The sequence below is a fragment of the Lytechinus pictus genome, chromosome 2, assembly GCF_037042905.1.
Source record: "Lytechinus pictus isolate F3 Inbred chromosome 2, Lp3.0, whole genome shotgun sequence".
NCBI classification, from domain to species: Eukaryota; Metazoa; Echinodermata; class Echinoidea; order Temnopleuroida; family Toxopneustidae; genus Lytechinus; species Lytechinus pictus.
In genome coordinates this window covers 3,023,530-3,040,763 of record NC_087246.1, presented here as the reverse complement: position 1 = coordinate 3,040,763, position 17,234 = coordinate 3,023,530, and the positions used below count along the sequence as shown (strand labels likewise).

General features: G+C 35.3%; 1 protein-coding gene across 1 annotated transcript; it reads left to right on the top strand.

The window, feature by feature from the left end:
- Positions 1-1,334: 1,334 nt before the first annotated feature.
- Positions 1,335-16,187, top strand: LOC129276434 (long-chain fatty acid transport protein 6-like). Its single transcript, XM_054912812.2, has 11 exons — positions 1,335-1,584; positions 2,395-2,725; positions 3,616-3,775; positions 8,964-9,158; positions 9,688-9,846; positions 10,289-10,413; positions 11,006-11,200; positions 12,202-12,292; positions 12,618-12,816; positions 13,175-13,272; positions 13,580-16,187. The coding sequence occupies exons 2-11, from the start codon at positions 2,417-2,419 to the stop codon at positions 13,885-13,887; spliced, it is 1,839 nt and encodes a 612-aa protein (XP_054768787.2). The 5' UTR covers positions 1,335-1,584; positions 2,395-2,416; the 3' UTR covers positions 13,888-16,187.
- The last annotated feature ends 1,047 nt before the right edge of the window (positions 16,188-17,234 follow it).

Below are 17,234 nucleotides of genomic sequence, written 5' to 3'. Positions count from 1 at the left end.
AAGTAGTTGGGTTGTCCCACCCCGAACTCACTTAGCTATATCGCCTTGTATATTGATTTTTATTTCTCTTTGTTTTTAATCAGCATCAGTTTTGTACTATGAGTTTGGTTTATAACGCTCCTTTTACACTCTTAAAAATGTTGGGCAACATACTGTCCACACAACAATTGGTTAAAATTTTATCCAATTTGGGGTAGTTTTAAACCAATAATGTGTGCTTTGGGTGAAAAGTACACAGTATTGGTTGAAAATTACCCAGAGTTGGATAAATCTTTTAACCAATTGTTGTGTGGACATGTTGCCCAACATTTTAAGAGTGTATCAAGAAGGCTTTTCACAAACTCTACATGCTTTTTTTTTTAGGGGGGGGGGCAAACCTATCAAATATTTATTTTTGTTTTCTATTGTAAAATTTTCATTTTATTGATTGGCTTGAATAATTTTGAAACAGAACTTGAATTTGTTGGTTGCAGCCAAAATGTCAGCAGACAGCAGAAGTTTCAGCAGACATGCCAAGTCCATCCCAACAATAAGAAATGTATTATCGATATTAAAAAAAATAACTTGGAGTCTAACGAAAATTTATATCCACCGGAATATACACAATCAAAACTGATAATAATTCTGAAATTAAATAAAAACAAAAATGAAAATATCATACAGATAGGTCTGGTTTTGGGCCGAGAACTGCATATATATGGAGCCCCTTGGTTACGCTAGTCACGGCACTCGATCTGACCCCCCCCCCCCCTTCGTGTTTTGTTTACATTGATTCGGCATCGATGATGTGGCTCTGCGTGATTTTATTAGAAATGTCATACTCGGGTTCTTTATTACAACTTTGATTTTATTTTCCCCTTTTTTGTTGTTGAAATATCACGTTGTTCAATTAATAACTACATAAATTCTTATGACGTCAATATGCAAATTAAAAAGGTTGTAACCTCGAGTTCTGATGCATGATGTCGGTAATGAAAAAGACGAGTCTCCGCATGACGTCAAAGAATAATATCACATCTGAGTTTCTCTGGTCTCATTGTCTTCAGGGAACTTTGTAAAAGCGAGATGGTCTAGCCGCTATTCGAGCATTTGACCCATATCTTCATCACACCATAGCGGTAGAATGGTCACAACACACACACGTCAACCTTCTCGATCTCAAACCCATGCATGTACAGTTCGTTGACCTTCGCTTCTCCGTAAAACATCATTTTGGAGAGAGCCATTCGGAGCCTCTAATTGGATCGAAGGTTTCATCCAATGAGCGCACTGGGAATTGTCTTCATTTCTCCTTGTTCGGTATTCCAACCGCAATGACGTGTGCGAAATGAAACAGATGTCGTATAAATAAGCTATATTAATATTCAAATATTCTGATTAGTTTCAAGAAATGGGAATAATATAAATATGTTGACTACTTAAGAGAAAATCATTAGATACCTGGACGAGTTTCATCAAGCAGACTGGCTCAAAGAAGACCTCTTAATATTACCTATTTTCTTAATCGAAATCTTCAATCTTCGTTGGTACCAAGTCTCCTATGATAGACACCAATTTAATTTCTATATTTATGCTGCATTAGAGGTAAGCCGATAAGGATTTTGATTGATTTCTTCCATCTTTTATTGACATAACAAAGCTGACTTTCAATGTTAATGCATAATCAGTTCTTATTAATACGTTTTTGGGTTTGAAATAAAAACATAGAAAACCTATATTTCATTCTAAGGACTATAAATTACAGCACACCTGAAGATAATGTAGTCGTTATGGATACAAAGCCAATGGGAAAAGTAAAAATGGATTTCTCTATTACGAGACCAAGGAATATCTGATGCTGCCAAAAGAAATCAGATTGACAATAAACGGGTTCGATATTACCATCACTTCATTCAGTGGCGTACAGATAAGGGCTTGCCCCCCCCCCCCCCCAAACAAAAAAAATCACGACCAAGGAAAATGAGAGAAAAGTAAATAAAAGAAACGAGAATAGGGTAAAACATGATTTCATTTTATATTATTTCAAAATCTATCACAAAATTTGATTTTTGATTTTCGAAATTTTTGCTCGCTCGCTTAAAAAAAATACATTTTATGCAATACGCCATATATAGCCCCCTCAATTTTGTTTGCTTATCAAGCCACTAAATATATTATTATTCTGTTATCACCATCACCACCACCATCATCATCTTCATCATCGTCATTATTATCATTTGATATTAATGACTATTTTATAATTTTGATATATTATGAATAATTATCCACTAGTGTAAATTTATCAGTAGATTTATATCGTTACATTTTGCATCGTTCTCTATATATTGTACTTTAGGATTTGAATTGAATTAATAAATATTATTACAAACATGTATTCATTCTATTTTCCTCCAGCTGTAATACGGTAAAATTTACAATGCTGTTCATCATTGCAATATTCTTTTTGGTGACTTTCTGCCTTGTTATCTGGCTTCACTTCCCGACGACCTTTACCGATGTCCATTTCATCTTAACTCAGCTTCGCAGACAACGGATCCTCGCAAAGTACTCGAAAATGCCGATACCGTACACGATAGCTGATAAATTTGAAGAACATGCCATGAAATCTCCTGCTAAAACCATGCTCATATTTGAAGGAAAGTCGTACACGTATGACGACATTAATAGAAGAGCTAACAGAATTGCTAAAATTGCTCAACGGATGGGATTGAAACGAGGGGATAAGGTATGATCGAACATTTATAATACTTTCTTTACGTTACTATTGCATTTGAATTCCTCAATCTCCTTTCTCTTAAAAAATAATAGGTCTAAATAACCACTCTGATGGTAGAATGTATACAAATTTTTTATAATTTCATTTTATTAATGTATATATTCATGTATTTTTTTATTGTGAGGGGGGGGGGGGGGGACTTAATCAAAATAATTGTACATTCAACCAATAATTTGTTTTGCCTTTACCGTTTTTGTTTTAATTTTCGACCGGACACTAACATTATCCCGATGCGCGCCAAAATTCATCTAACATCATTATTTTGTTGATAACATGCTTTTGATTTGCTATATAGCTACACAAGATTTCTAAATAGTACAGTTTCTTTCATTATCATGGATTTTTAATTGAAAGCCGCCGATTAGAATAAATAGCATTCTATGAATAAGTGATTTATAAAGTCTCTTACTTTTACAGATATTGCTCGAAGCACTTTGCAACGTAACAATGAATAATTTTGATCTTCGACTGCTTTTAAAAGGACATTGAGAATTCCAAATGATGGGACCAGTGAAAACCTATGAATCGTTGACCTTTCTTGGAGTTCGTTCTAGAAATGTGTACACTTGTATTCGTTTCTTTGAATACTTTAAGGCGGAAAATGTGGGGATTTGTTTGTACAGTAATAATTTAGAATACCCGAATATTCAGGCGCGGATCCAGGGGGGGGGGGGGCACAGGGGGCACGTGCCCCCCCCCCCCTTAAGAAGCAAAATTAAATATTTGTAATGTAAAAATGCCTCTTGAAATTAATGATTTTTTCTGTCAAAGTTTTTTCGGGTACGAAATACCCTCAGTTCTATTCCACTCGTATAATTTTGTCTTCTCTTTATTATCAGGTGGCGTTTTTCATCGGGAACGAACCTGCATTCATATGGACACTACTTGGTTTCTGCAAACTCGGTGTGACTTGTGCTCTCTTGAATGTTAACCTACGATCTAAATCATTATTACATTGCTTGCAGATCAGTGAAGCAAATACTCTTGTTACAGTAGCAGGTAGGATTCATTGAACTTGAATTTATTTTGCCATGTCTTAATATTATATAGGCCTACCCCCTTTTAGAACGACGATAATCATAATGAACCGGGAATTCATTATTTTATAGCGACTTCTAGTCCCAGAAACACAAGAAAAGTAGAAAGAATGAGTTTGTGTTATCAAGAACTGTTACATTAAAAGACGAGTCTTTGCTTTAGACTTGAAATACCTTATGATAAAACTGTCGAATTTAATTATGGTCATTGATTTCAAAGTGAAGGCGATGCAGCGACTGAGGAAGTCATTCCACCATAGTCTACATCAAAGATAGTGTGATGATAGTAGTACCATGGAGCTGGTATACGAGATCTAATAGGGCGTGGCAAGATTGGGCACAATTTCACATGGCCCTGATGATGCGGGGGTGCTTTTCTATATAGGGGTCAGTCTTAGGTTATGCACCATATACGCAGCGCTCCCTGGAAATCAGATTGGCATGCTATAAGGGGCTAAAATGTAGAGAGTTTGGATTTGGGAGCGAAAACCCCTTTTTTTGCCTGTCAATTTTTTTTCTGACCAAAATTATCTTCATTTAGGAGTAATCTAAAAAAATGGTTTGCTTGTTATAACAAACCAGCACCCAATCTTTAAAAATCTTTCCCAGGCCCCTATTATTTCAATGACAGCTTTCCATAAGAATTCAATTTTGTACTGTTGGCAGAGTGTGGTATAATGTTGCAATATACAGTGCGTATCAAAAAAAAGTTTACACTTTGGAAAAGCCCTGGGAATTAAAAAATATACAACATGTGGGTAATTCTTTCACTTATAATCTTGGGTTTGGGTCTCATCTATCCAATGAAAGTAAAAGTTTTGACTAAATGTTATACTTGAGTGAGCACTGTCCTTTTTTGTAAAGCTTGTAGAAATCTGTTTGCGCAGAAATGCTCGTTTTCACGCTGTGTCAAGGGGAAAGGGCGAAATCAAACTTACCCTGCGAAACATTTCTCATACGTTTCCCTTGCACTTTTAGTCAATTGAAATAAAACGGATACATTCAAGCATTTTGTAACAATTTTGCCACCCAAATTGAGATTTTTTACATTTACTATTAGTAAGCACAATCTTTACCCTTTTTGTGCCAGCTGGATCTGAGGACAAAACTGAATCTGAACAAAAGTTTATATCAGACATCTCCAGCATTGTTTCACTATGTTTTTATCATTTAAAGTGGGTTTACATTTCATTTTTGATTTAATACTTGTTTCTCCACACTTTTCCCAAACTTGACAATGATTAACTAAATGAAAATCAAGCATTAGCCTTTTCATGTAAATCACAGCTCAGTGTAAAGCAAATAACGTCTCGATGGCCTCGTTGTGTGGGGGAGTGTGGTGGGGCGCAATGCACTCTTCGAAGTCTTTTGGGCAAGGAAACAAGTTTTAAAATGTATAAGATATCTTCAAATCAATTTCACTAGCTAAATTCCACGTGTTCTTCATGATTAAGGTCTACTTTTATTCGCATAACTATTTCAAAGTTCTGTGCAAATCATTTTCACTAACTTTTCAAAAGTAAGTGGTGCTCACTTAAATGGATCTGTACCAATGTTAAAATGTGGAAAAATCTTCAGGATATTACAAATGTATAATTTTACAGGATTTTTTCTAAAGGTAAACTTTTTTTTGATAGGCACTGTATAACACCCTTTAGGGCCTGCATGGGTTATGCAAAACATTCTCAAGCATTTTGAATTAATCGGTTGCTACGCTCCGTCGCATAATATTGAGATTTTTTTTAGGGCGAGAGGGAGAGGGGCGGGGGACTATCTGATAAGGCTGCCCACTATATAGGCAAAAACCAACGTCGAAAATTTATTAAGCTCCCAGAATACCCTCCAAAAGTAAGTGGTGCTCACTCAAGCGGAAATATTTTTTGACAGTTATATCATAATTTGTTTAAATGGATCTGTACCAATGTTAAAAAGTGGAAAAATCTTCAGGATATTACAAATGTGTAATTTTACAGGATTTTTTCAAAGTGTTAACTTTTATTTGATACGCACTGTATAGGCAGATTTTTCATTTTCATTTCACAATAATGTCTTGCTTTTGTTCGACACATCTGACAAAGTTCATGATTCCAACATTCCTTCACGATTATATGGTCGAATTACGTTAACCCCTATACTATACCGTAATCATAGCACCCACATCATACTCGGAGAAAGCGAGGGAGATGGGGGATGGATATAGGGGAGCAAAGGATGTCAAGAAACAGTAGATCTTTTTATTATCATTTGTCTCATCTCTCTTCTTAGTTATTGAACTTCACGTTAGATTGAATTTTCGTCACACACTTCAGTATTGCATTTAATCTAATAATATGTTAGCACTTTGATTTTGACAATCTGATGGCAAGAAAAATACCCATCGGGGGCCGTTTCATAAAGCTGTTCGTAAGTTAAGAGTGACTTTAAGAGCGACTGGTGATCCTTTCTTACGCGCTAAACCATCGCCAATGAATATACCATTTACCACAAGAAAGCCCCCATCACACTTATTCCGAATCAAGCAGAATTGGCCTGAATGAAAGGACTATTGTTTGACCACCAATTGGTCATTTAAATATACTTCCAACATCGTTCGAGAATACCCCTCGAATGTTTTAATAATAATAATAATATAGGGTATTTATATTGCGCACATATCCACCTTGTTAGGTGCTCAAGGCGCTCCTATATTACCCGGCTAAGCTAGGCGTTCATAGCGCACACAGCTTCTTGAGGAATAACTTCCTACCGGTACCCATTTACCTCACCTGGGTTGAGTGCAGCACATTGTGGATCAGTTTCTTGCTGAAGGAAATTACGCCATGGCTGGGATTCGAACCCACGACCCTCTGTTTCAAAGTCCGAAGACTAATCCACTGGGCCACAACGCTCCACGTTTTGAACATGACCAAAACCTTCGGGACGGCCAAAAGAAATGACAAAAATATTTCGAATGCACTCAGAATGCAGTCAGAATATTTAGAATGCCCCTATAAATGTCCAAGAACGTAGCACGAATTATCAATCTGACTCCATTGCGGTTCATTTTGACTAGTGTATGATGATACACCAGGGGAGCATTTCATGAAAGGACTTGTCGGACGTTTTATCCGACAAGTCCAATTTTATCCGACAGTTACCATAGTAACAGTGCCTCTCAGCCAATCAGAATCAAGGAAAGATGTCAGATCTGACAACATGTCGGATGAAAATGTTGATGAAACGCCCCCCTGGTCAATTTACTGAATTTCAACTCCAGTTTGATGAATTCATAAGTTCCTCCCAAAAATTTCTAGATTTTTTGAATATTTTTTCTTTCCAGCTTCTGCTCGATTCCTGTTGATTCCGAATAAGTGTGACGGGGGTAGAAAGGATCACCAGTCGTTCTTAAAGTCGCTCTTAACTTACGAACAGCTTTATGAAACACCCACCTGGGCTCTAAGACCAACGTTAATGAACAAAGTTATGCAAATGCGAAAGATTCGATCATATTTGAATGTGAAATGGATAATGCATTCCAAATAATGGCAATACAGTGAATACACCAATCTCATTATTAAACATATTTTATATGTTGAACATATTGGAAAGAATCCATAATCAAGATTAACATTATCAACCATAATAACACCGTTTCAGCATGCTTTCCTCTCGGATCCGCTTTTTTTTCTTCTCTCTCTTCATTTCGATTGGTCTTTTTTTCTTTTTTTTTAATTCAAAAGTAAAGATCGAAACAGACAGTGCATTGAATTTCAAATTAGGATAAAGTCTGAGACTGAGGATAGAAGTGTATGGTATATAATATTTTCATTAACTGGAAAATTGAATTTGATAAATATGATCTTCTAAAAAAACATAATTACTTGTACACCGAATACAACAAGTTATCATATATGTTTACGTTACACCCTCTGATGATGACTCTGCCGCGTATTTCTACTGGATTTCTTGGACCCTGGGAAGATTTCTTAGAGATAGGGTATTTATGTTTTGTTGTCCCATTGTCAGCTTCAAGGAGTTCATCCAAAAGTTCAGACATACCGAGAAACTCCTCAGTGACTTCTGTCACTATCCACCTAGAAATAACTCGAGGACTGTATTTTTCTTTGAAGCAATTCGTAGAATATCCCTTGGGGCCTTGGACTCTCTCGGCTTTAACACTGGCGCATTCTAAGCGCGCTAAATAAGAAGTTTCACAGAAGATTAATGTATTTCTTTTGATTGAAGTGAGCAATTAGAGGATTGAATTGCTCCATGAAGATGAAACCATGCAGGGAAAATTTATTACCCATTTGAGTGACAGCTATATAGGCGTGGTATTCGTGTTTTAATTCCCACTTCTCTGGTTGAACTTACTACCACGAGTTCAAGACTGACGTAAACGATGCAAAAGATGCGAGGCAGTGCGCCAACTTATCTTTTGATAATAACAATAATAACAATGATTGTGGTGTTGGCGGGTATGCATTCTTTGAGTGTATGCTTATACATTTGCCCGTTGAGGGTTTCGTTTGGGAATGGAACATGCTCGAAATAACCTCGCTTATTTACGACCATGCAGGGCTCACAACTCAACCTGATGATAATGGTTTCACTCGGACATCATCTGCCAAGTTTTCAATGGAGCTATAGTAGCTCCATGGTGTTTCAATCTATCATCCCATTTAACCATAATTTATGCTTGCTTCATTTATCAGTTTATCGTAACTGTTTAAATTATTTCATCTGATCTGATCTCGTTTTTATTTGTCAATCGATCCTTTACCTGTTTTACGTTTCCATCTCTTAATGAAATTTTGGTCATCATTTTCTCAAATCGATCCTTTTCCCTCGCTTTTCTCACTATTGTCTCTAGTCATACCAGTAGGTCCATAATTATGGTCATACGGGAGTTAATACGTCAGAGTAAGATGATACCCAAACTGATGCAGTAAGAGGCTGGTACAAATGGTACCCCACCTCACCGCCATTATTTGCTCAAAATAAAAAGATAACTTTAAAAGAAACACGAAGGAAAAAAAACGCTTGGCAGATTTTGAAACCATGAAAAGTTCCTTTCCCCTGAATTCCCCGAGTAATTTCTTTTTACATCTTAAAAATTTCGTCAATTTCTCTTCGTTTCACCGTTCTTCTTGTGCCCTAAATGCATGCAGGTAAATCAACAGAGCAAGCCCTGGATGAGGTTATGTCAGACTTAAAAGAGAGGCAAATTTCGGTGTGGCACCTAGACCCAGAATTCCCTGTTCCAGAAGAACGTTCTGAGGATGACCTTAACCCAACCCGTGACGTCAGAAATGGCCTCAACATTCGAGACTCTCTAGCATACATCTACACCTCTGGAACAACGGGTGGGTGAAGTAGTAGTCGTTATCAAGTAAACAAATAAATAAAGACAAACATAACATTTTAAATGTCCTGGCTTAACATCTCCACGTCAGGGGAAAACCCTGTGGTGAGTGCCATTAAGTAATTGGTTACTGTAATATAAGTAATATACAACAAACAAAATAGGAGTTATCGGACCACATTCATTTTAATTGATTCAGGTAAAGACTAATACCGTGAGAGGTTTGAGGTCGTGCGCCGACACAAATTGAAAACATTTTGTATCATGGACCTAATGGTCGTATACACCGTATATGAACGTTTTAACAAATATTACAACAAAATGATCAACACCGTTAATAACACATATTTATATGGGAATTTTGCTCTGATAAACTCCTTTTTAAGAATAATATATATGGAGAGAGAAGTAGGCCTATAATTTTATAATGCAACCGAAGTAACCCTATATATAGGTCTGTTGTTAAAAACAGGAATTATATATCGTATTGATGACAATATTTTGTTTTGTTTCTCAATGATCAATGACAGGATTACCCAAGGCATCCCGCCTGTCCCATTACAAGATGTTAGCAGGTGGATTCATGCTTGAAACCTTCAAAATGAACAATGATGATGTCATGTATCTTACCTTACCCCTCTACCATGTATCAGCATTGTTTATTGGTCTGAGTAACATCATCAACGCAGGTAATTACAAGATATTTTGAGACTCATTGGTTTCTTAACATATATGACATAATGCATATTCAACGTTTGAAAAGTGGGGAATCAGTTCTGGTGGTTACGTGTAAAAGACCAATTAGTGCATCGAAGATGAATGTGGAGGATGACTGATGATTGGAAAAGCATGTTGTGGAATTCACTTTGACCGCCTAAATGTGTGCACCTTTAAAATGTGATTAAAATGAACGATTCTTGAAAATGGAGAAAATTGAACACATTCTGCAAGTGTGACAAATCAAGCAAATCACACATGAATAAACAAACTTGTCAAATAACCTACTCTGAAATGTTTGTGTTATGAAGTAGTTGAAGTGAAACTATTAATACTTTTGCATTCAGCAATTCTTTCACATCTTTGCTCTTTTATTTTAACCCCCTATAAATCGATTGTATCTTATATAATCAGGGGCAACCTGTGTACTGCGACGCAAATTCTCTGCTTCTAACTTTTGGAGTGATTGCCGTAAAAATGACGTCACAATGTTCATGTACATTGGCGAGCTCTTCCGTTATCTAGTTGCACAACCAAAGGTTCGTATGAATATAGTTTATTTTGCAAGTTAAAAGTTGTAAACTTTTGTTACAAATTCTCCGTTTATAGTGTCCCTCATATCATGATGCATGTTTTGTCAATAAATGTAGTATAATAAGCAATTTGGAGATTTCGTTTTATATACATGTATGTACTTAGCATATTCTTAATAAAGGACACTTGATCTTTCTGGTTAAATGGGAAAAGTTTATTGGCTCTACAACTTTCCCCACATTTCTTCATGGTTATATTGATATAATTATCTTCCATTCTTTTTATCATCATTATTTATACTTTATAACAGTCGATTTATCCATCACCCCCATTTAAATTAAGTATGAGTGCACTCTTTCAAAAGACCCTTGTATGTATGTTCTTGTAAATTTATTTCATTTGCTACCTACATGCCCGAACATAATTAAATACAATCTGTTTCGAGTTATCATAATAATGACTGTTATGGCAGTGTGACATGTCCAGTGCAGAAAAAGTCCGCCATATCCATTCTTTCCTGTCTTCTTGAGCTTTTGTTTCTTGGTGTTAGCATTCATGATCATGTCCACTAACATCTTTGTTTCGTGTATTTAATAGAATGATCTGGATGCTGTCAATAAGGTTCGCTTGGCCATCGGGAATGGGTTAGGAGCGGACATCTGGGAAGAGATCTGCAATCGTTTCCGAATTGAACGAATCGTTGAACTATATGGAGCAACCGAGGCAAACTTTGGACTTATGAACTTGGACAACACTGTCGGGTCAGTGGGAAGATGGCCCCCAATATTGCAGGTGGGTGAATGACCAGTTTCTCACTCTAAATGCAAAAGAGCTAATTCGGTCCCTAATCACATTCATCTCAGAGTGAGACGAAGGGCCAGTGTTTTGGAGTGGGATTTACATTTTTTGAGAGTGGATTTACCTTTTTTTTTAAGAAAACGTCTAAAAATAGACAGTGTTCACTCCAGAAGGAGCTATAATGCACTCTCAAAAGATGTAAATCCACTCTCAAAAGATGTAAATCCCACTCGAAAATGATTGGTCCCTCGTCCGAGGGCGTCCGAGTCACTCTGAGAGGAGTGTGATACTGGACCAGATTAGCTCTTTTGCATTTACAGTACCATATATCGATATTCCAAAAGAGAAAGAACTGGTCTGGTACAACATGATTACAAAGTTATTAGACGATCCAAATCTGCTGAATTTCAGTTTGAATGCGAGGCGCGAGAAGGACTAACATTTGACCAGATCCAGAACTGTCGACTGGAATCAAATACAGTAAATGGTCACTTCCAGCAACTATGTACCCACGCCATCCGCCCGTATCCTCTTTCATTTAAGATATAGGGTCTAGTGTTCTTTTTATTAATAACTAAATTCTACACTTTATAAGTCCTAAACAAAATCAAGACAAAACAAGGGTTCTAAAAACAATCAATAATAATTAAATAGCGCACTTCCCATGTATCTAAACTGGATGATCGAGGTAATAATAGAGCAAAAATCCCCCATTAGATAAATTTCTAACCTCATGAGCAACAATAATCTGTCACATTAACCATACAGCTATTATTGTGTTTTATAGCTCCACTGCTCCGTGCACAAACCATTCAGTCTGCATTCATGTGAAAGAGGAAAAGTGTGCTAAAATGGGTTATGGGTACAATTATCAACCGCAGAGCTGACGACCAATTTCCACTCAGCTATAGGCAATATGGATGAAATCAAGTTTCAACATAATTGTTTTTTCTTATAAACAAAAAAATTGCAACTTTTCATTACTTTTATTGCAGGCAGTGTGCAAGATCGAGCTTATCCAATATGATTATGAAACGTCACAACCAATCCGAGATGACAAGGGAAGGTGTATTCCAGTTGGACCAGGTACGTCATAGGTGCCCCCCCCTCCTCCAGAAGAATTTCTTTTCAAAGATCAAACTATTTTGATAAGTTGTCACGAAACGGAGCACATAATCATGGTAGTTTCATCTACACAACTCTTTCCCCTTCTTTATATATAGTGAAAACATTGTGCTGATAGCTAAGACTCCTATTTCATCTTTCCCAGATTTTATAGAGCAGAAAAGGTAAATTTCCATAACTGAGCGAGATCATTGAGATGCTGAGTAATACACTTGAGCCTGCACATACTTCAAGTCAAATATCTAATTTGCTGATCACTGGAGAAAACTATTATTGCATCTTTCAGGTGAAACCGGTCTTCTGGTTTGCCCCGTCAATCGAATATTCCCTCTTGATGGGTATGTTGGATGCAAGTCACTCATGGAGAAGAAACTCATTCGAGATGTCAGGAAAGAAGGTGATGTCTTCTTCAACACTGGTGATCTACTGATTCGGGATAAAAACTACAATCTCTACTTCAAAGATCGTATTGGAGACACATTTAGGTAAGCATTTATTTATATTAAATTTCTATTTTAATTTTCTTTTTATCAAATAAAAAAAAATAACCTAAGAATTCAGATTTCAGGTAGAGGAAATGTTCTCTTATAATATATTTCTACATTCCTTGTAAACTTATAATTGTATAGACAGCACATTTTATTAGGGATTTGTGTTTCTCTAATACTATGTTATGAACATACAATTTACATATCTTTTCATTTTAATATAAAATAAACAGCTTTCAATGTGAAACAAAATGTCTTTTTATAACCTCTGTATTACAATATTCTTTTATGAGGGTTTATGAAAATAAAATCTTATTATCAGAGAGTAATTTTGTTGATGTTTTCCCAACTACAGATGGAAAGGAGAGAATGTTGCTACTACTGAAGTTTCCCAAACTCTGAATGAACTACCCGAGATAATAGAATCCAGCGTGTATGGAGTCAATGTACCAGGTATCAAACTTTCAAATTAAATTATTGTTCATCAAACAACTCAAAATGTCTTAACCAAATAAAGAAAACAAGTCTCGCCCACATTACATAATTCCATAGAGCAGGAATGTTTGACTTTGTGACATTGAAATGATATACACTTTCTTCTTTATCATCCTCTTTGAATAAAGTAGATTATATATTAAAAAAAAAATCTTAATACAGGTCAAAGCGTATTAAATGGCACAAAAGGATTTTTCTCAATGGGCTTTTCTGGTCAACACTAATAAAAAATGCTATTTTCCTCTTCATTTATCTATCTTTACAGGTCACTACGGAAAAGCAGGTATGGCTGCCTTATCACTCAACCCCGGATCAGACTTTAGTCCAGCTGTTACATACAAACATGTCACCTCTCTCCTGCCAAACTATGCATGCCCACGATTTATTCGTATCATGAAACAACTGGAGCACACTGCTACTTTTAAGCAAAAGAAAACTGGACTGGTTCAGGATGGTTTTGACCCTACAGTGGTGCCTGAACCTATTTTTGTCTTTGATCAAACTCTAGAAACGTATGTTTTGTTGGATACGGAGGTACATGAAAACATTCTGAATGGCAATATGAGATTATAAACATAATAAATAGACATCATTCTTTTCACCCTGGGTACATTCAGCTCATACTGGATATGGCCTATCCTTAAATGTGGAGGACATATTTGTAGCTGCAATGCAGGGTATCAATGGTGAGCATATATTATAAGATAGCACAATTAGAATGTTGCATTCTGGACAGGAAACTTAAAAATAGTTATGGCTAAAGCAGAAGTTCTTTAAAGCAGGTGTGGTACTAACTCTGGCTTTTAAGAAACCTAAACAAAAAGGCAATCAGAGAGTGCATCACTTTTTTCCAGGAAGTATTTGGAAATGGGACATGTCCATCGACAAAACATTTGGTAGTTGTATATGAATGTTCCAAAGCCAAAATGAACATTGTCAATTAGTCAAGCTATTGGATGCTGTTTTAATGAATGACAAATTCATGCTGCAAATCAAACATAATGATTGCTATGTATAATTGTATTCAAGAGCTGCAAAAAAGGCTGCCTGTATTATCTGTAATGTTATTTTTCTTACCTAAACAGACCAAATAAATGTAATATATTATATATTGACTGTGCAAATCTACCATGACTGTATTTTTTAACAAGCAATAATATTTTTGTTCTTGCAATCATTAGAATGATATAACTATTATTTAGAGACCGTTGGCGATATTTATAAACCAGTTTGGTGTTCTTTCTAGGCAAATATTTATGAACATGTGCATGCAAAATATTATTTAAATGATAATCAATTCAGATGGTCTGCAGGCCTGACCATCTGTGATATTTATTTGTTGATTAACCAGTACTGAATTCTGTATATTAGGCCTACTGTATATTAGCATACATCATCATTATTAATTATATTCAGCTCAGTTAGTCATAATAATTTACATTTGTTTTCTTAGCATACTTATATTGGATGTAAGACATATACAAACTGAATTTATAATGGATGTTCAGAATTCATTAAAAAATGAATACCTCTGCAAAAATTCAAGCTCATAGAAAATAGAGTACAAAGAGGAATGTGTCTGAATAATTCAAATGTATCTATTTGTATTTCATATACGTGATGTACAACATTTATCCATGGAGCTATTACCTATTAATTTCCAATCAATCAGGGTGTACATATGGCAATGCTTAAAATATAATCATGAACTCTTGTTTAGTTTCTTAACTATTTTTTGGGTGTTCATATGACTATCAAATACAATTGAAATAACTTTACAATGCGAGTGACTGACCTCTAAACATTATGGGAAGATTATTTCAAATGTATGACAATGTATGTTACCTTGCTTACTTGGGAGATATATACATATTTTTTGGCATTTTTTTGTCCCATTAATTATTCATGAATCTATGTGAATCAAAATATTGTCATGTATTTGCAATAAAATGTCAGCTTAGGCAAGGCATTATGATATTGCAATGTATTTGCCAAGTGGCTGCAATAAAAATAGAACCATAATGTCAAACATTTTTATAATTGCGACAATTTTTCTCGCTCATTTATATACTTTTATCACTGATTAGAGGCTCAATTGTGTATTTGAATACAAATTTATATATTTACTGTCATGTGATATAGATTGTATTTTTATCATCTGTGATGAAATAGATAAAATTTATATGAAAAAGAAGAAAATCAATGTCAGGTGTCACTTGTACAGAGTACTCAAAGTAGCAATACAAAAGGGCTATTCCATCAAATAGTCATCCTTTTTGTACGTCTGATCCCTATTTTTCTCAATTCTTACTTCACTTCATACTGTGCACTGACCAAGTCATGGTCTTTTGAGAACATTACAAGACTGCCAAATGAACAAGTCAGAGAAAAAAATTGTCATGAAGGTCCCACATATGAAGTCGGACGTACATATTTTATGGAATTGCCCAAAAGTAAACAAAAAACAAAGGGGGGGGGTGGGGTAAAGGAATACTGAAAAGCTTACACTTTTAAGGTCAAGTCCACCCCACAAAAATGTTGATTTGAATAAATAGACAAAAATCAAACTAGCAAAATGCTGTAAATTGCCACCAAACATTTTTTATAAAGTTGTCTGAATTTAGTAAAAGTATTGCTACCATAAAAAGTCTTTGAATTACACCATCCCTCTATTACAATTTTCTGACAAAAGTATAAAATACATTTTCTCTCTTTAGTCAAATAATTTTCCCCCTCTTCTACCTGCCTACTATAATCATTCTTTCCCCTCTCATCTATTTCTCATCATCATTATCAGCATAACCATCATAATTATGATCACCATCATCATCCCTATTACCTTCATCATCACCATCACAATCCTCTTCACCATCGTCCTTAAAGGTCAAGTCCACCTCAGAAAAATGTTGATTTGAATCAATAGAGAAAAATCAGACGAGCAGAATGCTGAAAATTTCATCAAAATCGGATGTAAAATAAGAAAGTTATGACATTTCAAAGTTTCGCTTATTTTCAACAAAATAGTTATATGAACGAGCCAGTTACATCCAAATGAGAGAGTTGATGACATCACTCACTCACTATTTCTTTTGTTTTTTATTGTTTGAATTATACAATATTTCAATTTTTACGAATTTGACGATTAGGACCTCCTTGCCTGAAGCACAAAATGTTAAAATAATGGAATTCCATGTGTTCAGGGAGGAATGAAACTTCATTTCACATGACAATGACGAGAAAATCAAAATATTTCATATTTCATATAATAAAATACAAAAGAAATAGTGAGTGAGTGATGTCATCAGTTCCCTCATTTGCATACCGACCGAGATGTGCATATAACTGTTTTGTGAAATGAAGCGAAACTTTAAAATGTCATAACTTTCTTATTTTACATCCGATTTTGATAAAATTTTCAGTGTTATGCTTGTTGAATTTTTCTCTTTTTATTCAAATCAAGTTTTTGTTGGAGTGGACTTGTCCTTTAATTATCATCATCATCATAATTTTACAACATCACACATATTAATTTATAGTAAATAGTGGTAGTAAAATACGAGCCGTAATTAGCTAGATTGGTACCACGTGACCTCCCTTCAATAAGTTATATTGTACGTATGTACAATATAACTTTCGATTTTTTGAGGGTAAAACTCCAAGATAAATGAATGGGGAGAATATGGATTAATGGTAATGCACATTTAGCCAGTAAGCCCTGCGCGTTTGTATTACTAAGCGCATTCATTGCGTTGAATCTTAATTTTTATAGTAATGTCACCTTTTCCTGCCCCATGCAAGGTACATTTTGGATGGTATGTGTGCAACGGTACGCATGTTTGACATTCAGCCTCCCATTTGCTCACGTACAACAAGCTAAGTAGGCATTGTATAATTTACTATAATAAATAGTGAACGTTCTA

Excerpts from the sequence above, each read along its gene's own strand:
- LOC129276434 (XM_054912812.2), top strand. The coding sequence starts at position 2,417 with ATGCTGTTCATCATTGCAATATTCTTTTTGGTGACTTTCTGCCTTGTT. Across the intron at positions 9,847-10,288 it reads GAGTAACATCATCAACGCAG|GGGCAACCTGTGTACTGCGA; the intron begins GTAATTACAAGA and ends TTATATAATCAG. Across the intron at positions 12,817-13,174 it reads CGTATTGGAGACACATTTAG|ATGGAAAGGAGAGAATGTTG; the intron begins GTAAGCATTTAT and ends TCCCAACTACAG.